A 22686-nucleotide genomic window follows, 5' to 3' on the forward strand; every position below is an offset into this window, starting at 1 on the left:
GTCCTAACAGAAACTTCATGCTGTGCCCCCAGTTTGTATGTTAATATTTATTCAGATAGAACTTAGTGTAAAAAAGACTGTGGACCTTGACATTTAAATCCATCTCGTATGACCTGTCACTGAAAATAATTACACTTTTGATACAGTTGGTACTTCCCATCAAATATATCCTTTGATACAAAATATGTATTGAAGTACAACATGTATGGACAAAATATGATATCAAGCCAAAACGGCATGGAGCAGCTAAATTGATTGACACAGCAACAAGCAACTGAACAAACACTAAACAAGTTATTCAACATGCAAAGTCCAACTTAAAGACAGGTAGCACAGACTTTAGGAACAACGTCTCATGGTTTGAAAAGCTTCCTTGTGCAAACTCAGCTCAACCCCACGACACCAACAGCCCTCCTCAGTCCTGCTCCCCCGGGCTGCCCAGGTCACATCCCCGCCAGCCCGCCCTCAGTCCTCGGGGAGGAGAGTTGGGGAGGAGAGTCCGACTCTCCTCCCCAACTCTTCCCCTGGTTCTTCTTCTGCGTGCGTTCCGCCATGACCAGTGCCGCCACCACCGTCACCAGGACGGTGACCGTGATGACCGCCAGCTGAGGCGGCTCGCGGCACGTCACGTTGCGGTAGTCGTCCACGTGGAGGTGGCGCACGCTCAGGATCTTGCCGAAGACGCGGTGGAGGTCGCAGTCGCAGCTCCAGGGGTTCCCCGCCAGCTGGAGGTGGGTGGCAGCCGTGTGCAGGCCCAGGAGGGTCTTGAACTTGAGGTGGCGGAGAGCGTTGCCCTCCAGGCCCAGCACGGACAGGCTCTGGAGGGGGGTGAGGGCCTCCGTGTCGATGTGGGAGATGTTGTTTTGGCCCAGCTGGAGGATCTCCAGGCTGGGGAGCATGGCCAGGGAGCCCTGCTGGAGGGAGGCCAGGCGGTTGGCCTGCAGGTAGAGGTGGCGCAGGCGGGAGAGGCCCCTGAAGGCTCCGGGCTCCAGGGAGGCCAGCAGGTTGTGGCTGAGGTCCAGCTTCTCCAGGTTCTCCAAGCTGCCCAGGCTGGAGGGGTCCAGCTGCAGCAGGGTGTTGTGGTCCAGGCGGAGCTCGCGGAGGGCGGTCAGGCTGTCGGAGAAGTCGTGAGGGAGCCGGCGGAGGAGGTTGCGGCTCATGTCCAGCTTCTCCAAGTAGGAGAGGGAGAAGAACGCCTGAGAGCAGAGACGCAATGGTTAGAACACCTGAGGTAAAACAGGCTGAAAAACTGAAAAAACTGAATTTTGTTACAGTTGTTGAGCTTTAGAGACCAAGTTTAATCTCATCTTGGAGCTACTGTCATTGACACGTTTCAGGTTATGGTGACAGTTTATGCAGTGTGTATTTACCTGGCGCTGGAGATGTTGGATGCCACTGTCTGAGAGCACGAGGACGCGCAGAGACCAAAGACCCGCAAAGGCATGCGTCCTCACATCTGTCAGCAAGTTGCCTCCAAAATCCAGGAGCCACGTGCCATGGGGCAGGTTGTGGGGCACGCGCAAGAACCCCCTTGCCCGGCAGTCCACCAGGTCCGAGTGCTCATAACAGAGGCATTGAGGCGGGCACGCGTTAGAACAGTCCAACCGTGACAGCGCGACCAGCAGCACACCCGCGAAGAGCATATTCCCAGGGGTTAAATGTGTCCAGCCCATCGAGGTGCAGTTCATACGCAGATAGCAGGATTAATCAAGGAGAGTGCAGATGTTGTTGGTGGTAGAATTCGTTTTGATTCTAATCCCTGGTCTCGGAATGTGCTTTAAATACCTGCTGTTCATCTGTAAAAAAGGATAAATTAATGACCTAAAGTCTATATACGACCATGATGCGTCCTCACAAGGGTCAATGTTCGAATTTAGCAGAACATTTTTGCGAATTGGATGGAGAAAACTTGAAAAACAGATTTCAAAAACAAAAAAATCTAATAGCATTGAAATTAAGTTACAACAGGAGAGCTCAACTCATCACTGTCCATTGTTCCATTTAAGCGGTCATAACATGCGTAATTCGGAATTGTATATTATGCCAAAATATAAAACATTAACTATTTCATTTACCTAAAATACGAAATTGGCTACCTTTTATTCCAACTCTTGTTAAGTTCTTACCTCAAGCGAAAACGTAAAATGCTGCATTCTATTTGCGCGTCTCTCTTGGTGAACTCTCATGCGCTCTTTATTGCTCTCAAGCTCTCCAGACCCTTCACTAATCCACGTTTTTTCCTCACCAGCTGTTATCTATATGGATGTATTTTACGTTGGATTTTGACACGCGTTCTCTGAGTAGTTTATCGACTGTCTACCAACATCCGCCAAAGTAAGAGTCTCTGAAAATTCTCAACATCGGCCACGCTACGTAATAGCACTTCCATCTGTCAATCCATCATTCTCATTCTTACATAAAGGCTAAATCCTGTCAGTGGGCAGGCCTATTCACTTGTCTACGAATGGCGGCAGTTTTTGCTCAGTCTACATCCTGTACTATTACCCTATACAAACATAACATTAACTCACCAACACGCACATACACATACTTGCAAAGCACGTATCATTCCCATTAAAAAAAAATGTGTTCGACTCCTTTGCTTGTTGGGACAGTGAAGAGGGCCCAGGAGACTGATATTGGAACCACCATGGTTGTAAATATTTGATGGAGTACATACAATGTCATGTTGACCGGATATGTACGGAGTAACCTCCCATATCTCACAAAGCAAATCCCCTCTCGTCGTTGGCTGAGACCCAATAAATGTTTCAGTTGGTTTGGGCTTGTATCACGGGGATATTTTACTGGAGACAAAAACGATGAATGAAATGTTATTCCAACGGACAGCACACAGCACTCATCCTAGACATGTGCTGACCAGGCCTGTATTCAGGGGCGCCGTTTAGGGGGGAAAAGTTAGGACGATTCTTAGGGCCCCCGACTGACAGGGGCCCCAAAAATTGAAAAATTTATAGAAATGCTTTTTTCATAGGGTCCAAAATTCCTGGCGGTGCCTCTATTACATGCTAGACTCAACCCTTTATTGCCCATTGACAGACAAATTAAGCTAGTTTTGTGCTAAACCGTTATTTTGAACACTTCGAAATTCCTCAGATTTCTCTGTTGGACTTCAGCAGTTGATGCATGGAACCTGGATAGCAGAGATGAACATAGCCACAAGCACCGTTGACAAGTAGATCAGAGTTGTCATGTGTTAGTAAGGTCAGTTATATTCCCTGCTCTCCCAACACATAATCATGACAAGTCATGAATTTTTGTGTCTTGAGTTTGGATTAAATGTTTCTCTCCTGGTTGTTCATACAGTCCAGTTGACCCCTCTTCATTCAGGCTATGGGGTTAGTTTTCGTTCCATTATAAACATAACACGTTCAGAAATGTTCAATAACAAGGTCATATTAAATATTAATAAGGCCATCATCCATGTCACTAAGTTCCCTGGCTGTACCACCTTGGTTTCAATCTCCGCTACATCATGCATTAGTGTTCTGCCACCTAGTGGCAGTTTGAAGTTAAAGCAGTTGTGGACAAGAGGCTGAACATGGAGGCCCCGTAACAAATGTACATTCTGTGGAGTTCCTTGATGGATACTCATCTGCATTAATTATAAACTTTTTGAAAATGAACATTTTACATTATGATTAAAACCATGACCACACAAAGACCTTCATACTCTAAAACATGCTCTGGAATTCACTCAATAATCATAAAGCATTTGAAAAAGCCAAAACACGACAAGCAAATGTACAAATACTTTTTTTCCCACTTTTTTTTAATTTATTTCCATGTTACTATTTAAAAATAAAAAATAAAATACTGGGAAGGAAACCTGGGCGCGGGCAGCGGTGCGGTGGACAGCCGAGGTGTTCTGGCGTCGCCGCCGCCCAACGGCGCCCCTCAAACTCAACCCCACTGGCCTTGCAAGGGAGCCTCCAATCAGGCTGCCGTTAAAACACGAGGCCAGGGAGGGGGCTGCGGGGCCAAACGGCCTCGCCGCACGCCCACCCCAGCCTCCAACATGGCGAGATCATCTTATGCTTAAGTACATTTGTTTTCTTCCAAAAGTGAATACAAACATCTCAATGAGATAAATCGACTGATTGATCAATTCTGTAGTCACACGCGAGGGTATCGTCTGACCACAGGGATTGGTCAACGCAAGTTCACTCTCTCGCTTTTTTTTGTCTTGAACGGGCTAAGGAGGAATGCATTGAGTCGGAGGGAAGAGCAATTATTATACCTGCCGTTCTCAGTAGGCAGACGAGGGGGGGAGGGACACAAACCTAGCCTGGACCCATTTAGAACACCACCCTGTCACACGGAACACAGGGCTGCATAGTTCCAGCTTCTAGAACCCAGGTGACTTTCATAGAAGTGGTCCCATTGTGGAAGAGGTCATGTATTGTAGAATCACGGACCAGAGAGGAAGACGGGGGGAGGGGACAGACACAGACCAGGTCAGTCCCCACATCTGGTCATAGAAATATGGAGGTGTTGGATAAACGAGACAAAGTACTGAGAAAATGTCTTTAGAGGGACAAAATGAGTCTTGGGTAAATACTCAAATGACTGAACAGAAAATGTGACCAGTGAACTTAGTAAAGAAATTGGGGCCAAATAAGAGATTATAAAAAGTTTGATTCTTCACTGAAAAAGACAACCCAATGTTGTTGTTAAACTAGGTAGGCATCCTTTTTGGACGCTCTTGTACTTGCATTCTGTAAAGTCACCAGCCCAAAAACAGATTATTATGCTTTAAGCTATCAAAATGTGTTCTTAACAAAACAGTACTTCAATTTTAGAAAATGTAATTTTCCCTTCCTTGAATTCCTATCCAGGTTAAAATATAGGAAAATCATAAAAATAAATTTAAAAAAAGTTAGAAAAAGTTAGCAAATGAGGTACTTTTTAGGTGAGATGGTAGGAAGAGGAGTGTGCCTTGAACATCTGGATTATGAGAAGGAGAAAAGAGATCGTAAGGGCCTACGGAGGGGTGTTTAAATAGGTCAAAATTATACTTGCTCATTCTTAGAATTGCCCCCTCCAATCTGGGTGAAAACTCTGGACATTTGATGACTGTAGTGGAGGGTCATACTGGGGGGACGGTTGGGGGACGGGGGATTGGACATTGATCTAACGATGGACAGGGGGAGGAACAGGAACATTTACCATTATAGCCAAGACCCCCCCCCCCCCCCCCCCCCCCCCCCCTGCAGCAGAACCCCCCATCGCCCCCCCAGGTGGGATCTTGAAGCTCATGATGACAGAGCAGATGAGTCCTTCTGTGTTAGCTGTGCTGGTTGCCGCGGAACCAGCTTCTGACTCTCCACGTCTCGAAAGTGTTTCTCCACCTGAACGGGGAGGGGGGGGACGGGGACATGAGCATCACGTCAACTAGGATCACAACCTTGCAATTCACACAATGCACTTTCCAGAAAAAATAATAAATATATATATACACACACACAGAATATTTAGACATTTTGATGATTTATTGGACAGTTTGAAGTGAAGTGTGACAGGAAAAGTCGGGAGAGAGAGAGAGAGGGGAAGACATGGAGCGAAAGGCCAAGGGCCGGATTTGAACCCTGGCCACTGTGGTAAGCCCTCAGCCTTATCTGGTGAGCTACCCACTATGATCTCCTTTTCGACATGAACTAAGTCACTAAGCCTTCCCTCAGCAGCCTGGGGGGTGAACAGGGGGGGGGGGTCATGTACTCACTATTTTGCGTACGTGACTTAGCGCGCTGCCCTCCTTGCCCTTGCAGTTGTCCGCCTGGTACGGAGGGCTGATCACCACGTCCTCCATCACCAAGATGTTCTTCTCCTGCCATTTGCAGTCTTTGATGCTGCGAGCGCACACACACACACGCACGTCAAAGTCAAAGGAGGACACAGCGCTCACAAACACCAAGCCGGGCGGCGTCAATTTCGAAGCCGCGCGTTTCCGTAAAAAGGCGGGGTGCGACTGTCGTCGGAGGGGGCGGAGCCTTACGTTTTGTGTATGGTCTGGAACAGCTGCTGGCCCTCTGCGGACACGCCCGCACTGATGGCGTACGCCTGGGAGAGCTTGTCCTCCTTTTCCGAGCGCGCTCTGTTGGCAAGCTGAGCCAGCATGACGGGAGAGAGGAGGGAGAGAGACAGTGACGTGAGACAGGAGAGAGGAGGGAGAGAGACAGTGACGTGACACAGGAGAGAGGAGGGAGAGAGACAGTGACATGAGACAGGAGAGAGAGAGAGAGACAGTGACGTGAGACAGGAGGGAGAGAGAGAGTGACGTGAGACAGGAGAGAGAGAGACAGTGACGTGAGACAAGAGAGAGGAGGGAGAGAGAAAGAAAGTGACGTGAGACAGGAGAGAGAGAGACAGTGACGTGAGACAGGAGAGAGAGAGTGACGTGAGACAGGAGAGAGAAGGGAGAGAGACAGTGACGTGAGACAGGAGAGAGGAGGGAGAGAGACAGTGACGTGAGACAAGAGAGAGAGAGACAGTGACGTGAGACAGGAGAGAGACAGTGACGTGAGACAGGAGAGAGGAGGGAGAGAGAGAGTGACGTGAGACAGGAGAGAGAGACAGTGACGTGAGACAATAGAGAGGAGGGAGAGAGAAAGAGAGTGACGTGAGACAGGAGAGAGAGAGAGAGACAGTGACGTGAGACAGTAGAGAGAGACAGTGACATGAGACAGGAGAGAGGAAGGAGAGAGAGAGACAGTGACGTGAGACAGGAGAGAGGAGGGAGAGAGAGACGGTGACGTGAGACAGGAGAGAGAGAGAGTGACGTGAGACAGGAGAGAAGGGAGAGAGACAGTGACGTGAGACAGGAGAGAGAAGGGAGAGAGAGAGTGACGTGAGACAGGAGAGAGGGACATTGAAGTGAGACAGGAGAGAGAGACAGTGACGTGAGACAGGAGAGAGAAGGGAGAGAGAGACGGTGACGTGAGACAGGAGAGAGGAGGGAGAGAGAGACGGTGACGTGAGACAGGAGAGAGAGAGAGTGACGTGAGACAGGAGAGAAGGGAGAGAGACAGTGACGTGAGACAGGAGAGAGAAGGGAGAGAGAGAGTGACGTGAGACAGGAAAGAGGGACATTGAAGTGAGACAGGAGAGGAAGGAGAGAGAGACAGTGACGTGAGACAGGAGAGAGAAGGGAGAGAGAGACGGTGACGTGAGACAGGAGAGAGAGAGAGACATTGACGTGAGACAGGCGGGACAGAGAAAGAGACAGTGACGTGAGACAGGAGAGAGGATGACGGCACAATGACGTCTCACTAAAACTCTTGAAAGAAAAGGCCTGCTGAGCTCGAGTTCATATTCTTCGTATTCAGACCGAAACAAAATCGTTCAGGGGGCCGTTTTTGGTTGACACCGTTCATATAAAACAGGTTATTAATTGAGGCTTCTTCTTCTGTGAGGAACGAACTTGACATGCAGTTCCCTTGCCCATGGGGGGGGAAAGCTGTAGGCATTCCATCATCTGCTTCAGGTTACACACATGGTACAAAAGGAATGAGCCCCCATACATTATACTAACCGCATAGAACCAGAAGAAACGCTGAAACTGCTGTATGTGTGTGTGTGTGTGTGTGTGTGTGTGTGTGTGTGCGTGACAGTGTGAGTGTGTGTGTGTGTGAGTGAGTGTGTGCGCGTCACAGACGGCAGCCTTACCTTGCCGACGTTGAGAGAAGCTAGTGGAGGAGGGGTCTCGGCGCGGTCGTCGATGATGTCGACCTCAGAAACATAAGCTAGGTTGACCAGGACCACGTCACTCAGGTTCGCTTTGCCACTGGAGGGGTCGCATTCTGCAGGGGGGGGGGGGGGTGGGGTCAAGGAGAATACAGCAATACACACACACACACACAGGGTGTGCATAGCTGGTTGGGCCTTACTAGACCAGGCAAAGAGAACAAAGATTTCAGTATGCTATCGACGCTAGGCTGCCAAGCTGGTCTTGGCCTGTCAGAAGAGGAGGGTTCTTGGCTCCGTCTCGTGTTCTAGAAGTCCCGAAGGAAGGAAGGGAGGGGGGTTCTAGAACGCCGGAGATCCCCTGGTGAGGCACCCACTTTCCCGTCCCTCTGGCTCCGCCTCTCCAACCCAAGGCCAGCCTATCAGACGCTCCCGGGGACACCCTGGGAATGTGCTTGGCGGTCACCATGGAGATGGGTCCAGGGAAAATGCGAGAGGAACAACAGTTGTGTCCCAGTGGGGTGAGGGGTGGGACGGACACAAGTAGTGACAGACAGGGGGGGAAGCAGCAATCCAGCCACAGGGAGAGAATGGAACAAGGGAGCAATTATTCCGGCCATGCGTGAGCGCCCAAGGTGTTTTGTATACACAAACCAGTTGGGGCCGAGCCATCCGCCGTGAGCCTGCAACCGACTACAGGGGAGAGTGCGTTCAACAGAAGATGATGCAGGCTTAGCCAACTTGTCAACCACAGGATGTCAGACAAGGGCATTGGGGTTCGTGACATGCATGCCACGGGCCTGCTCTACGGCCAGGCTCATCCACCGAGGAGGTCAAAGCCTGAGAAGGAAGTGGGTCCGCTTTGGATGGGACGACCCCGAACACTGAAGGATCACGACGGGGCACCAGCCTCGTTCCACCGCCACAGGACCGCAGCACTCCAAGACACTGCGGCCCTACGAAACGACGACTGCTTTAGACACGAGCAATGCTTTGAGCAAAGCGAAGGCCAAAGCAATGACCCAAGGTTTCAAGGCGAACCGTCGGACTGAGCGAGCCTGTCAATTGGTCCTGGTGATAAATGCTTCCTAGCCATGTGACGCACGTTCCTTCATGAGACCTTTTCATCCTGAGGGCCACAATTAAACGTTGCTCCGATAGACGCTCAGAAGAACACCCCACACGGTAGACACCTCAGGGTTCATCGAGAGATCCAGCAAACTGCAGAGACTTCAGCCAGTAGAGGAAAGCCCAGTTTCAAGCCAGGCGACCTAACAAGTCAGGCGACGGACCGCGTGACATCACAGCGACCTCTCCGTCTTTCCCGACCAACGTCACATGACTCAACAGCGAGACAGGAACCAATAGATGGGTTTTCGGACCTCTTAGGAATGAACTCCGTTCTAACTGAACGAGGTCACAACGTATTCAAGATGAAACAAACACAGTTAGGCTGATAACTGTAACCAGCGCTTAAATATGAACTGTGATGTGGTTGGTTTGGTCCAGCAACAGCTGCTGTTGTGAATGTAACATGGTATATACTTGTATAATAGTTAACGCTAGAGGTTTGTTCCTTGACCATTACTTATTACAAGCCCACCAAGGTCTCCCTGTGGACAGGAGAAGATGTGGAAATACAGACATCAAGTAGAAAGACCTGAAACCAGTTAGAAATGTGCCTGACATTCAGAACACATACCTCAACATCCAAGAAACGAAACAATAAGTCCAAGGGGTTTGGGGATAGCTGACTAACACGAACAGCCCTGACCTGTCTAGCTAGTTAGCTAGAGCTAGTCTAACTATGTTAGCTGAATCTCGAAGCCTCTGGCCTACCCGTATTCAAGTAGAGAAAGAGGTCACATTCCCGTTTGTCAGTCATCAGGCTACAGTTTGCACCGGCTTTCAATGTCACATTTATAGACAATGCTATGTGGCCTCGCAATAGCCATCTATCATTACAATGTAGCTACATCGGTACAACGTGAGGAAATTTGAGTTAGCAAAAGCTAAGCTAGCTAGTTAGCTAGGTGTTTAAACGGCATCCAAGCTATCGCAATACCTACATTAATTGCGTATGCTGGTTAACCTAGATAGCTAGGTTCTGAAGTTTAGAAACACAGTATGTTTACAGTAGCTATAAGGAAGTCAAAAGGAATCCCCATGTTTCCTTGCTGCAAGCTAATTTGCCGGGCATAACGCCCCTTAAAGCTGCCAGATAGTGATCCATAGAGGAGTGTTAACTCGCTGGCCAGCTAACTTTAGCTACTGCTAGCTTCAACGGAACAGCTCCTTGACATGCCGTCCACTTATTATAATAGCTTTACATTGGGCAGGCTAGCATCATGGTATAGCAAGAGAGCTAATCCAGCCATACAGTCAACTTGCCAGCAAACTCGTCAGATAACTAGGCTAACTCTTGCCAAGACAAGTCAGTTGAAAAATATTTGTAAGAAAGGTTCAGCCGAAGTGTTTATTTCTTGAACAAGTTAGGACATATATCAACACATTTTACGAACCAATCATTAACCATCTTACAAGCTAACTAGCAAGTGTGCTCAAGCTAGCTGGCTAGCTAGCTAACAACACTTGTGTGGATCTCAATTTGGCAGGAGTGACCAGTTACCCCAAGGCCCCTTGCCGCCTTGGAGACCACCGACTCGCTGCCAACGCAAAACGTGAAAAGGATACTCAAAGTCAACATCTTGGACTGGTAGTCAAAGGCAACGACCTCTCCTTGAAGTTGCTGTCCCAAGCAGGTGAGGCAGGAGACTTGACTCCCGACACTAAAATACTCCCCCGGTCCTGGAGCCGCCATCTTCTCCGCCAGGAAACCCGGAGCGCTCGGTTCACGTACAAATCACGCTGAGGCGTCACTGCCAACAACGTATGATATTGATGGGTGTGTCACACGAAAGAACGGGAACAATCCTGGAAATGTGTCAAATAACAAAATACAGTAACATTCATTTGAAAGAAAATAATATGATTAGGAAGGCCTGTATTTGGAGATGTTGGCATGTTCCCTTAAAGATATTAATGTGGCTTTGTGATTTGAGGTCATAATAAGGTTATGTCCTGTTAACCTTGCTAATCCAAGGGAGGACAACCCTGTTACAGTAGACTAGTTATTCTAGGGTACATTTGTGAAAACATAGCTTTACTTGGCGATTCATGCATTTTAAACAATTTGAGTTTTCAATCAGCTAGTTTGACAACCGTTAGGCCTTCTGACTAGAGTTACTGCAGCCACCTTTGGACCAGTTCACTCATTTTACGCTAAATGCGTTTTCAACAGTTGAACAAACATCATGTTTTGTGTGATGTTATGCAACACATATTTTAAAATAAGTAGTCTACTTACAAAACGTCAAACGCACCAAATGTTTGTTTGTTTGGCTTAAAGTGATTATGATGACCATAATTACACAGGGAGAACGTCTAACCTCTGAACTCTTCTGCTATGTTTGCAGCATCTGACTTGGTGGGACTTCCTTCATCCTAAATTTGGGGTTGAGCTCCACCAAAGCCACTTCCACAACTCCAACATCTGTTCATGGAGAGAGGCATATCTGTATTTATATCTTCTAAAGCCGTTCTTTAGTTTCGTGCACGCAGCTTCCAAGCAACACTGGGAAAGATTCACACCGTCGCTCTGTAGCGTCTCTTTGTACTGGAGCAGTGAATCGCTTTATTGAGTTTCAGACAATTTAAACAACAGGCCCACTTAAAAAAACAACAAAAAAAACAAGAGAAAGAAAAAATAGGTGCATGTCACAACATTACAATGAGATAAAAAAGGGATATATATATTTTTTTTAAATGTACACAAAACCTGAAATAAAACAGTAATTATTAGACTGAAGATTCCCTTTTAAGATCCTTACTGCACTAGCACTATTACCCACTGAGTGGAATTGTGCACAATGCAATTCATGAAAAGAAATAAAGAAAATAGATAATTCAAAGGGACAGCGATTATCATCAATAATAGTCACAGTAATAGATTGCTCAAATAGCGTGTATTGCACATGTGTACACATATATGCATTTATATACACGTGAGTAGCAATTAGTATAAACATTTGTATTGTCGCAAGAGGAAAGCATTTGAAAGAAGAACACATGAAATTAAGGAATGTGCTTTGATCAATTCATAATGTCTGCATTTAATTATGACCAGAAGAGAGAGAAAGAATATATTCAAAATATAAGGTAAAAGACGGTCACATATATTCAAACATCCAGCCACAGAAAGTGAAGATTAAAACCACAGTTCAGTGGAGGAGACACAATGTTAAGAGACATACTTCTCTTTCCAACGTCAAAAAAATATACAATTACTCTTTGAACCTCGACGATCATAGGTCACTACATATACACAACGTATGAAATATCAATAAATATACATTATTTACTGAATAGCAAAATAGTGTGTGGCAGCAACAATAAAGCTATATCTTCAATGGTGAATAAGTCAATATCCTTTAGACACACACACACACACGCAAGCACGCACACACGCACACACACGCACACACACACACACACACACACCCGCACACACACACACACACACACTCACACACCTGGATGTATTCCAGTATCTGTTGAATACAATAACAAAAAGAATTCTGCAAGGCCCTATTAGAATGGTTGCCACTCGTATCAGTTGTATCACAGGCAACTGATCCAAAAACATTCCTTTACTAAAAGTAGTCGCCATCTTTTAGTCTTTTTTTTGTGTTGCCACCCAACATCACCCCAAGAAACCGATGTGACCCCTAGTGACCCTCGCACCATTCTATAACCTGCCAGGCGGACTGTAGATCAGAGCCTGATCAATCAATCAATCAATCAATCAAAAAATAGCAGAATTCTGCCAAACCCACGGCACCAGACACATGACAGTCAGTAACCATGGCACCAGACACATGACAGTCAGTAACCATGGCACCAGACACATGACAGTCAGTAACCATTAGAGCCCACACCATGCCATTCATACACAGTGGAGAGACACGACTATGAGCACGAACCACACGGTCAGTGACAGAACGAAACAAGGTCACAAAAGTCCCTGTAGTGAATGCTCCACTCAGACACAGAGACACAAAACACCCGCACGAGCAAAGGAGAACCCTCTCTGTGTACAGTATGGAACATGCCAGAACAGTCCCCCCCCCCCCCCCCCCCCCCTCCCCCCCCACTCCACGAGACGACAATGAATTTGGCTCAGTTCATTTAAGTAAAAACAAAGTTCTGTGAAACAGCCAAATACAGTGTCTTTTCTGAGGTGGTTACCTCACCAGGTTCTGTGCTTCTGACTGGGGAAAGACTTCTCCACTGGAAACCAACACAAATAAACGGCCAAACAACTGTTGGTACATCAGCGGATCGCATGAAGGGGGTTCGAATAAGATAGTGTTTTTTTTCGTAAGAATTCGAGGGGACGTGAAGCAATGTATCCTTCTCAAACGCACCTTTGCCTTTACAAGTATGTAGTGAAAGTGCCATTTACAGTCTTGTGACGTTGGGGATCGTAAGGGCCTGGGGAAGGAGGACAGATAGCCGGCTAGGAGACGGGACAGCGACAGTGTTGTTACTGTCGACGCTTGTCAGACACAAACACAGTAGTAAGATGCCAGAGACTCAGTCAGTCTACGTCTGTATTGCTTGAGATTGAACAGAGGCCAACATGCCAGGCAGACTTTGATGATGCGCCACGATCTGGCGTTCTATACTCGTGAATGAAACGTAATTAGTGTCCTGCACAAGGTTACCTTGTACGGTCTGTGAATAACACCTTGTGCTTCACGGGTGTCAACGGAAACGACCTCAGAGAGCCACGTCACAGACGTTTCATGAGTGTCATCAATGCTGACCAATCAGGGCGAGTCGGAGGCGGGTCAGTTTAGCGACCTCTCACCGAGCGTGTCGACTGAAGACGAGGCGTCCAGCCGTGGCTTGTTGGGGTATTGCAGTGTCTAAAGTGGTGCTCTTTTCTGGCTGTGTCACGTTTACCCGCCCCTTTAACCTCCACAGTCACCGAGCGAGTCTTGACTGACAGTTACAACGAAAAAAAACGACATCAAATCCGCCCGCTCACCGGAAATCAACACACCGTCACCTGTTGGGGCAGGCGAGAAAACGAGACGTATCAAGATGTCAAGTGGAAAAAAAGGACCACAATGTGCTTAGTTAGGCGCCTTTTACTTGAAACCTTTTTCTTCTCTCAAATATAATATTCAAATCCAATTTGATTGGATTAACACTGTAATATTTAAGTATTCATATATATATATATTATTCTGTTTTTGTATATTTTTTTGATAAAAAAAAAAGAAAAAAGCTCATTTCAAAAAGTGACCTTTGACCTTTTTCAGTCTGTCCTCCGGCAATCAATGGAGAACGGCAGAGTAGAAGGACGCGTGGCTGAACAGGAAACAGTATATACAGACGACAGCGTGTGACATAGCAATAAAAGTAGTTGGTCTTCGTAGCGTTTCCCCCCCCCCCCCAAAAAAAAATCGGTCTCAATCCCGCAAACGGCTGCAATGTGCCTGGGATGGATGAGGGACGCGGGCTGCAGGGACTCCAGACGGGTGAGTTTCAGACCTCTGGACGTGTGACCACGCGTTCAGACAGGAAGGAAGCAGAACATGACGAGAGAGAGAGAGAGAGTGAGTGAGAGACACACAGTAGAAGGTGTGGAAGCACGTGCTTCCGCTGTAGATGGCTAAAACAGCGCGTGCTCGGGAGAAAATTAAGGCATTTTCAAAGAAACAAACGTAAGGATAACGAGTGCGTTGGTTCGTCTGATGTCTGCGTCCTTGTAGGGTGGTCGTGAATTCATTTGGGGGTTTTCGTAGATATATATAAAAGGCACCGAGTTCTTCCAATCCAAACGTCTTCCTCCAGCCCTGCGACTGCCGCTCGTAGCTTCCCCCGCTGTGCTCCCCCGGTCCCCGGGTAAGACAGACAGAGAGACCACGCGGCCCGCAGGAACACCCAGTCCCAGCCCTCTGTCAACACAGTTCTCCCTCGTCCACGGGGGCCACCGCGAGCCGCGTTTGACAGACGGGGTGAAAAGCGCCGGCGGCTAAACGGAGCCCTCTCGGTCGCCCTGTCCCGCGTCCACTGAGGAGCGGAGGGTTCCAGATGGAGACATGGCTTGAGTACTGGTGGAGAGATCCGCTCTCGTCAACTCCGGCACAATTCCCAGCCCCGCCTCCAATATCAACCACTGCAATCTCCTGCCCCCACAGCCAAAGGAATATACAGTATAAACATACATATATATATATTTGCATATATATATATCTATATATTTATGCAAAATATGTGTATATAGCACACACATAAAGCCACATATATACGTTAAACATATATCATATACATATATGTTTGTGTGCTTCCTTTTACATATTATTTTAAACAGACACGTAGAAATACCGAAATGCAAGACACAGTAAAGGAACAATAGGGGGCGCTCCCGACGACGAGAGCGCCGATCTGTAGATATAAACCCAGCCCTAACCCCCTGCAGGGGACGGCCTGTCCCACACGGTCTATGAGGAAGTGCGTGAGGGAGCTCTGGTGTTTTGTTTCAAAAATCTTTTTGCTGCTTGATGGCTTTTCTTGAGTTTGCGTCCTGAAAAGTACAAAGTGTCACGAGAAAATGTACAAATGTACAAATCCGCTCCGCCGCTCGGTTTCCGAGGAATACAAAAAAAAAAGAAAAGATGAAGGAGACGAAAAGACGCGTTCGTCCGAACGGGTCTCGCCTCTCGACGGCGTGTCCGCCCCTCGGCCAATCACAAACGTGCGCCAGAGAGTTGGACCCCGGAGGACTGGGTGTGTGTTCTGTCCTCTGTCCCTCCACACACACACGCGCGCCCGCACACTCACCACCCACAGGCTGTCGTTCATCCAGCCCGGAGAAACGGAGGGAAATGAAGGGTGGAGAGGACGAGGGCTGGGAAGAGGAGAGGTGACTGTAGGAGACTTTGTGCCGGAGGTGGAGGAGAGACCAAAGTTTCTCCCGGCTGTTGTCGCTTGCATCCTACAACACAGGCTCCTCCTCCATTGGCTCCTCGGTGGACCTGTAGGAATGGGTAAACAGGAAATGACATCATTACCCTCCGTGACATCACGTCCCGACGGCCCAGAGTGCGAAACTGTGTTTGTTTTCGACGGACGGAGTTATATCCTGGCCTGGCCCCTCCCCTACCTGCTGGTCTCCGTGGTAACGCTGTCGGCGGCCGGCTGTTCCGTATCCACGGTGAGGGAGGCCATGGCGGTGACGGTGTCAGCCTCGTCCTTCTCCCTCCGCTGGGCGTCCAGTAGGGACTGGCCCACGGTGGGGGCCAATCTCTGGACACAGCCCCAGTGTTTACCTGGACCAGAGGGGAGGAGGACATCAACACCCATGCTGCCTCTACTGGAGTACAGCGTGTGTGTGTCAGTGTGTGTGTGAGTGACTCACTCTGGATCTCTATAACCCTCTCCAGAGAGGTGGAGGCTTTGGGACAGGGCTTCTGCTGCAGAACAGCCGGGGGTACTGGGTCCAGCTGAAGGAACCAGAGGAGGGGGGGGACAGGGGTGTGTTATGACCCTAGAGAGGGGTGTGTTATGACCCTAGAGAGGGGTGTGTTATGACCCTAGAGAGGGGTGTGTTATGACCCTAGAGAGGGGTGTCTTATGACCCTAGAGAGGGGTGTGTTATGACCCTAGAGTGGGTTGTGTTATGACCCTAGAGAGGGGTGTGTTATGACCCTAGAGAGGGGTGTGTTATGACCCTAGAGAGGGGTGTGTTATGACCCTAGAGAGGGGTGTGTTATGACCCTAGAGTGGGGTGTGTTATGACCCTAGAGTGGGGTGTGTTATGACCCTAGAGAGGGGTGTGTTACGACCCTAGAAAGGGGTGTGTTATGACCCTAGAGTGGGGTGTGTTATGACCCTAGAGAGGGGTGTGTTATGACCCTAGAGAGGGGTGTGTTATGACCCTAGAGAGGGGTGTGTTATGACCCTAGAGTGGGTTGTGTTATGACCCTAGAGAGGGGTGTGTTATGACCCTAGAGAGGGTTGTGTTATGACCCTAGAGTGGGTTGTGTTATGACCCTAGAGAGGGGTGTGTTATGACCCAGGAGTGGGGTGTGTTACGACCCTAGAGAGGGCTGTGTAGGACAGTTACATAGTATAATATAAATGTAATGATAAAAATGTATTTAAATTGTATTTAAATACAATTTAATATACACACCCCACGTGTGTAAGAGAACTTATTTAAACATTTAAATATAAAATAATACTAATACTATTAAACTGAAAAGAACAAAAAATTATATGAATGAATAATGATAGTGTGGCGTGATGAGACCCTTCCCAGCATGCACCAGTGACTGTGAGAGCATCGCCGCCGTACCTCGTCACCCAGCAGCGCGGCCACGCACGACTCGGACGCGTCGCAGATGGCGGTGAGGTCGTGACCCCCCTCCAGGGCCAGCACCACGCGCCCGCCCGCCAGCTTCATCAGCTGCTTGGTCAGGTGACCGAAACCTGGGCGGGAGGAGACGGTCAATACAGCCGTTCGATAGGGCCATTGATCGCCGGCGAGATCAACAGCAGGTCATGTGTGTACGGAGTCGGGTGGCTGAGCGGTTAGGGAATCGGGCTAGTAATCAGAAGGTTGCTGGTTCGATTCCTGGCTGTGCAAAATGACGGTGTATTCTTGGGCAAGGCACTTCAACCTACTTGCCTCAGGGGAATGTCCCTGTACTTAATGTAAGTCACTCTGGATAAGAGTGTCTGCTAAATGACTAAATGTAAAATGTGTGTTACAGTTCAACTCGAAAACTCTATGAAAACCGGCCCATGAACATGTCACTTTTGGGCCAACGATAAAAAACGACCTATACTTTTCAATGAATCCTTCCATTGACAGTAGTGTAGCGCTACCATACTCCAGGGGGGGGCAGTAGCGTAACACAGATGGGGTGTGGGTTAGACACACAGCCGCAAAGTAAAAAGGTGAAGAAGAAACCGATCGGTGTGAAAACAGGCCGTTTATGACCAGAGAGAACCAGAAAGTTCCGGAAGGTTCCACTCACACTTGGCAGTGACGTTGTATCCGCCCAGCGGAGACTGGTGTCCCTCCACGGCATCGAACCCGGCGGACACTAGGACCACATCGGGGGAGAACTCGTTGGCTATGGGCATCACCACCGTCCTGGGGTAAGGGAAGATTCGGGTTTGAAAAGATCTACACATGGCAGAGTCTTGACGCTGCATGGGAGCGCAGGTTTGGTTTTCAAACGTGAAAGGGACGGTTTTTATTTTTTATCAACGAAGAAGAGGCCGATAAATATGATTTTCTCACTTAAAAACAGGGGGGAAACAGACTGGTTTTGATACATAATGCAGCCTTTGCCCCTGGAGCAGAGTCAGCCTGTGTAGATGTTGAAGGCTTTGGGAGTTGACTTGGAGCCTGTTTACCTGAATGCAGTGAGGTACTCTGCGTCGCCCATGGGAGGGTCCACCCCTCCTGTCCAGGAGATGTTGACGTTAAAGCCCATGCCAGGACCGGCACCCACCTGGACACCAGGACACAGGAACACACTCAGTCATGTCTGACTGCTGGCACATGAGCATTCAGGTTCATGCTTTGGGTATGAACTTTGACAGACAGACAGAAGGACAGGCAGAGAGACAGAAAGACAGGAATAGAGACAGGCAGGCAGACAGGCAGACAGACAGGCAGACAGGAAGAGAGACAGACAGGCAGACAGACAGGAAGAGAGACAGGCAGACAGGAAGAGAGACAGGCAGACAGGAAGACAGACAGGCAGACAGACATGAAGAGATACAGGCAGACAGACAGGAAGAGAGACAGGCAGACAGACAGGAAGAGAGACAGGCAGACAGGAAGAGAGACAGGAAGACAGACAGGCAGACAGGGAGACAGACAGACAGGCAGACAGGAAGACAGACAGACAGGCAGACAGACCTCCTCAGGTGCTCCACTGCCAGGGAAGAAGTTCCCGTCGTCGTAGCGATGCAGGGATATGTAAAGCACGTTGGGGTCGTTATAGAAGGCCTGCTGTGTCCCATTGCCATGGTGAATGTCCTGGAGGGGTGAAGACAGAGAGCAGTACATCAGAGTAGGATTCTAACATCACAACAACAACAACACATAACAATAAGTCAAAGTGATCCAGTTCCTAAGACATAAGACTAGTTGTCTAAATGGAGGGAGGGAGGGACGGATGGAGGGATGGAGGAGTGGAGGGATTAATTAATGGAGGGATAGTGTGATGGATGAAGAGAATGAGGGAGGGAGGGATGGAGGGAGGCAGGATGGAGCGAGGCAGGATGGAGGGAGGCAGGATGGAGGGAGGAATGGATGGAGGGAGGAATGGATGGAGGGAGGCAGGATGGAGGGAGGCAGAATGGAGGGAGGCAGGATGGAGGGAGGCAGGATGGAGGGAGGCAGGATGGAGGGAGGATGGAGGGAGGCAAGATGATAGATGGTGGGGTGGAGGGATCTTCTGAACTAACTCAAAGTGATTGGGTTCTTGAGGCGTGAGACGGTTAAGTGTTAGCCCCGTGTGGAGCCCTCCTTACCCAGTCCACCATGAGGATCTAACCCCGTGTGGAGCCCTCCTTACCCAGTCCACCATGAGGATCTAACCCCGCGTGGAGCCCTCCTTACCCAGTCCACGATGAGGATCTTCCCCACGCCCAGCTTCTGCTGCAGCAGCTTGGCAGTGACGGCCACGGAGTTGAAGAAACAGAAGCCCCTGCACAAGCACAAACACCAGGCATCCCTCAGAGACGCCAATGAACACACATCAAACACATCACAGGCCTGCATCCCAGAACCTCCCTCTCTTCTTCTCCTTCCTCTTCCCTACTCTCCCCTCTCTCTCCTCTCCTCCTCCCTTCTCTCTCCTCTCTCCTCCTCTCCTGTCCTCTCTTCCCCTCCTTCATCCCCTCTCTACTCACATGGCCGTGGACTCCTCAGCATGGTGGCCCGGTGGACGAACCACAGCGAAGCCATTCTGGATCAGAGAGAGGAGGAGAGAGGGAGTGAAGGAGAGAGGGACAGAAGAGAGAGAGGGAGGGAGTGAAGGAGAGGGACAGAAGAGAGAGAGGGAGGGAGTGAAGGAGAGAGGGACAGAAGAGAGGGAGGGAGGGAGTGAAGGAGAGGGACAGAAGAGAGAGAGGGAGGGAGTGAAGGAGAGAGGGACAGAAGAGAGAGAGGGAGGGAGTGAAGGAGAGAGGGACAGAAGAGAGAGGGAGTGAAGGAGAGGGACAGAAGAGAGAGAGGAGGGAGTGAAGGTGAGGGACAGAAGAGAGAGAGAGAGAGGGAGTGAAGGAGAGAGGGACAGAAGAGAGGGAGGGAGGGAGTGAAGGAGAGAGGGACAGAAGAGAGAGAGGGAGGGAGTGAAGGTGAGGGACAGAAGAGAGAGGGAGTGAAGGAGAGAGGGACAGCAGAGAGAGGGAGGGAGTGAAGGTGAGGGACAGAAGAGAGAGAGAGGGAGGGAGTGAAGGAGAGGGACAGAAGAGAGAGAGGGAGGGAGTGAAGGAGAGAGGGACAGAAGAGAGAGAGGGAGGGAGTGAAGGAGAGGGACAGAAGAGAGAGGGAGTGAAGGAGAGAGGGACAGCAGAGAGAGGGAGGGAGTGAAGGAGAGAGGGACAGAAGAGAGAAAGAGGGAGGGAGTGAAGGAGAGGGACAGAAGAGAGAGAGGGAGGGAGTGAAGGAGAGAGGGACAGAAGAGAGGGAGGGAGGGAGTGAAGGAGAGAGGGACAGAAGAGAGAGGGAGTGAAGGAGAGAGGGACAGCAGAGAGAGGGAGGGAGTGAAGGTGAGGGACAGAAGAGAGAGAGAGGGAGGGAGTGAAGGAGAGGGACAGAAGAGAGAGAGGGAGGGAGTGAAGGAGAGAGGGACAGAAGAGAGAGGGAGTGAAGGAGAGAGGGACAGCAGAGAGAGGGAGGGAGTGAAGGTGAGGGACAGAAGAGAGAGAGAGGGAGGGAGTGAAGGAGAGGGACAGAAGAGAGAGAGGGAGGGAGTGAAGGAGAGAGGGACAGAAGAGAGAGGGAGTGAAGGAGAGAGGGACAGCAGAGAGAGGGAGGGAGTGAAGGTGAGGGACAGAAGAGAGAGAGATGGAGGGAGTGAAGGAGAGGGACAGAAGAGAGAGAGGGAGGGAGTGAAGGAGAGAGGGACAGAAGAGAGGGAGGGAGGGAGTGAAGGAGAGAGGGACAGAAGAGAGAGGGAGTGAAGGAGAGAGGGACAGCAGAGAGAGAGGGAGGGAGTGAAGGAGAGGGACAGAAGAGAGAGAGGGAGGGAGTGAAGGAGAGAGGGACAGAAGAGAGGGAGGGAGGGAGTGAAGGAGAGAGGGACAGAAGAGAGAGGGAGTGAAGGAGAGAGGGACAGCAGAGAGAGGGAGGGAGTGAAGGTGAGGGACAGAAGAGAGAGAGAGGGAGGGAGTGAAGGAGAGGGACAGAAGAGAGAGAGAGAGAGGGAGTGAGGGAGAGAGGGACAGAAGAGAGAGAGAGAGAGGGAGTGAGGGAGAGAGAGCACCGTCAGGATAACAACATGACGAACAGCCAGCGAATAAGAAAGGAGACACAACATTTGTGTTTCTCCTGCTCGTGAACCCAGAGGTGGAGTAAGTGGGTGTGTGTACCAGGAGGAGGGAGAGGGTGTGCGTGCTAACCTTCAGTTCCCCTGCAGCCACTTTGAAGGCCAGCTCGATGACGCAGCCCACCGCCATCCTCACGGCCCCGGACGAGTGCATCTCGTTCCACACCGTGTCACTGTCCACCTGCAGGGAACCACAGCACAGCGGCTCAGCTCAGGTACCCAGCTCGGGGGGTGGGGGGGGGGGGGGTGGGTGGAGCAAGGTGGGATGGAGGGATAAGGGATGGAGGAAGGATAGAGGGAATGGTGGAGGGAGGACAGATGGAGGGAGGACAGATGGATGGATGACAGATGGAGGGAGGGATGGAGGGAGGACAGATGGATGGATGACAGATGGAGGGATGGAGGGAGGACAGATGGATGGAGGGATGACAGATGGAGGGAGGGATGGAGGACAGAGGGATGGAAGGAGGGAGGACAGAGGGATGGGGGGAGGGAGGACAGAGGGATGGGGGGAGGGAGGACAGAGGGATGGAGGGAGGGAGGACAGAGGGATGGAGGGAGGACAGAGGGATGGAGGGAGGGAGGACAGAGGGATGGAGGGAGGGAGGACAGAGGGATGGAGGGAGGACAGAGGGATGGAGGGAGGGAGGACAGAGGGAGGGAGGACAGAGGGATGGAGGGAGGGAGGACAGAGGGATGGAGGGAGGACAGAGGGAGGGAGGACAGAGGAATGGAGGGTGGGAGGATAGAGGGACAGAGGGACGGTGGCGTTACTCACCCCTATCCCTCCACAGGGCAGCACCGCGTACATCTTCTGACTGATTGGACCTGAGGGAACCAATCAGAAGAGGGCACGAGTCAGCTCATCCTGTCCGATCGACACACACACACACACACACTAGTGTCACCGTTCCAACCGTGTCAATCATAACACCAGCACACACAAGCTGAACCCACTTCTTTCGTTTGGATCACGAACACGTCTCCGTGAACACAACTGAATCGAGGTGTGCTACTACACAGCCATCTCAGGGCCCAGTTGGCCCCCTCAGCCTGAACTCCTCTCTGGGGGTCATGTGTCCACGGTGGTGGGTGGGGGGGGGGGGGGGGGGGGGGGGGGGTGGTAGGAGCCGTGTGCTGGCAGGGCCCTGGGTACTCTGTCCACATCTCCACTGATGTCTCCACTGGGCCCTGCAGTACGCTCTGCACAGCACTCACCCCCAATGGGGCCCTGCAGTACGCTCTGCACAGCACTCACCCCCACTGGGACCCTGCAGTACGCTCTGCACAGCACTCACCCCAACTGGGACGTGTGGGAGGGGCTGTGTGTGTG

At 50.1% G+C, this 22686-nt stretch overlaps 3 protein-coding genes across 3 annotated transcripts in view; all 3 read right to left on the reverse strand.

Moving 5' to 3' along the window:
• Positions 1-443: 443 nt before the first annotated feature.
• On the reverse strand, positions 444-3685 carry LOC124479520 (slit homolog 1 protein-like). The gene is made up of 3 exons (XM_047038285.1): positions 2127-3685; positions 1371-1796; positions 444-1196 (listed from the first exon to the last, which is right to left on the reverse strand). Exons 2-3 carry the CDS (start codon positions 1686-1688, stop codon positions 444-446), a joined length of 1071 nt encoding a protein of 356 aa, XP_046894241.1. The 5' UTR covers positions 1689-1796; positions 2127-3685.
• Positions 3686-5110: 1425 nt separating this feature from the next.
• On the reverse strand, positions 5111-10570 carry LOC124479682 (protein LSM12 homolog A-like). The gene is made up of 5 exons (XM_047038540.1): positions 10399-10570; positions 7687-7820; positions 6017-6126; positions 5744-5870; positions 5111-5372 (listed from the first exon to the last, which is right to left on the reverse strand). The coding sequence occupies exons 1-5, from the start codon at positions 10523-10525 to the stop codon at positions 5277-5279; spliced, it is 594 nt and encodes a 197-aa protein (XP_046894496.1). The 5' UTR covers positions 10526-10570; the 3' UTR covers positions 5111-5276.
• A 3737-nt stretch (positions 10571-14307) lies between these two features.
• LOC124479699 (histone deacetylase 5-like) overlaps positions 14308-22686 on the reverse strand; it is a 34647-nt gene continuing 26268 nt past the window's right edge. Inside the window, 11 exon segments of the mRNA XM_047038561.1 lie at positions 14308-15812; positions 15941-16106; positions 16196-16280; positions 17135-17268; positions 17820-17938; positions 18205-18302; positions 18716-18835; positions 19421-19508; positions 19714-19769; positions 21427-21534; positions 22132-22181. Coding sequence (XP_046894517.1) covers positions 15773-15812; positions 15941-16106; positions 16196-16280; positions 17135-17268; positions 17820-17938; positions 18205-18302; positions 18716-18835; positions 19421-19508; positions 19714-19769; positions 21427-21534; positions 22132-22181 — 1064 coding nt within the window. The 3' untranslated portion in view covers positions 14308-15772.

The sequence above is a fragment of the Hypomesus transpacificus genome, chromosome 17, assembly GCF_021917145.1.
Source record: "Hypomesus transpacificus isolate Combined female chromosome 17, fHypTra1, whole genome shotgun sequence".
Taxonomy (NCBI): Eukaryota; Metazoa; Chordata; class Actinopteri; order Osmeriformes; family Osmeridae; genus Hypomesus; species Hypomesus transpacificus.

Bases quoted from the DNA above. Each gene is read 5' to 3' on its own strand.
- LOC124479520 (XM_047038285.1), bottom strand. From the start codon at position 1,688: ATGAACTGCACCTCGATGGGCTGGACACATTTAACCCCTGGGAATATG. The intron at 1,197-1,370 runs GTAAATACACAC...CTCTGCTCTCAG, and splicing joins TCCAACATCTCCAGCGCCAG to GCGTTCTTCTCCCTCTCCTA.
- LOC124479682 (XM_047038540.1), bottom strand. From the start codon at position 10,525: ATGGCGGCTCCAGGACCGGGGGAGTATTTTAGTGTCGGGAGTCAAGTC. The intron at 6,127-7,686 runs GTAAGGCTGCCG...ATGCTGGCTCAG, and splicing joins CTTCTCTCAACGTCGGCAAG to CTTGCCAACAGAGCGCGCTC. The intron at 5,373-5,743 runs GTGAGTACATGA...CTCCCCGTTCAG, and splicing joins TAAGTCACGTACGCAAAATA to GTGGAGAAACACTTTCGAGA.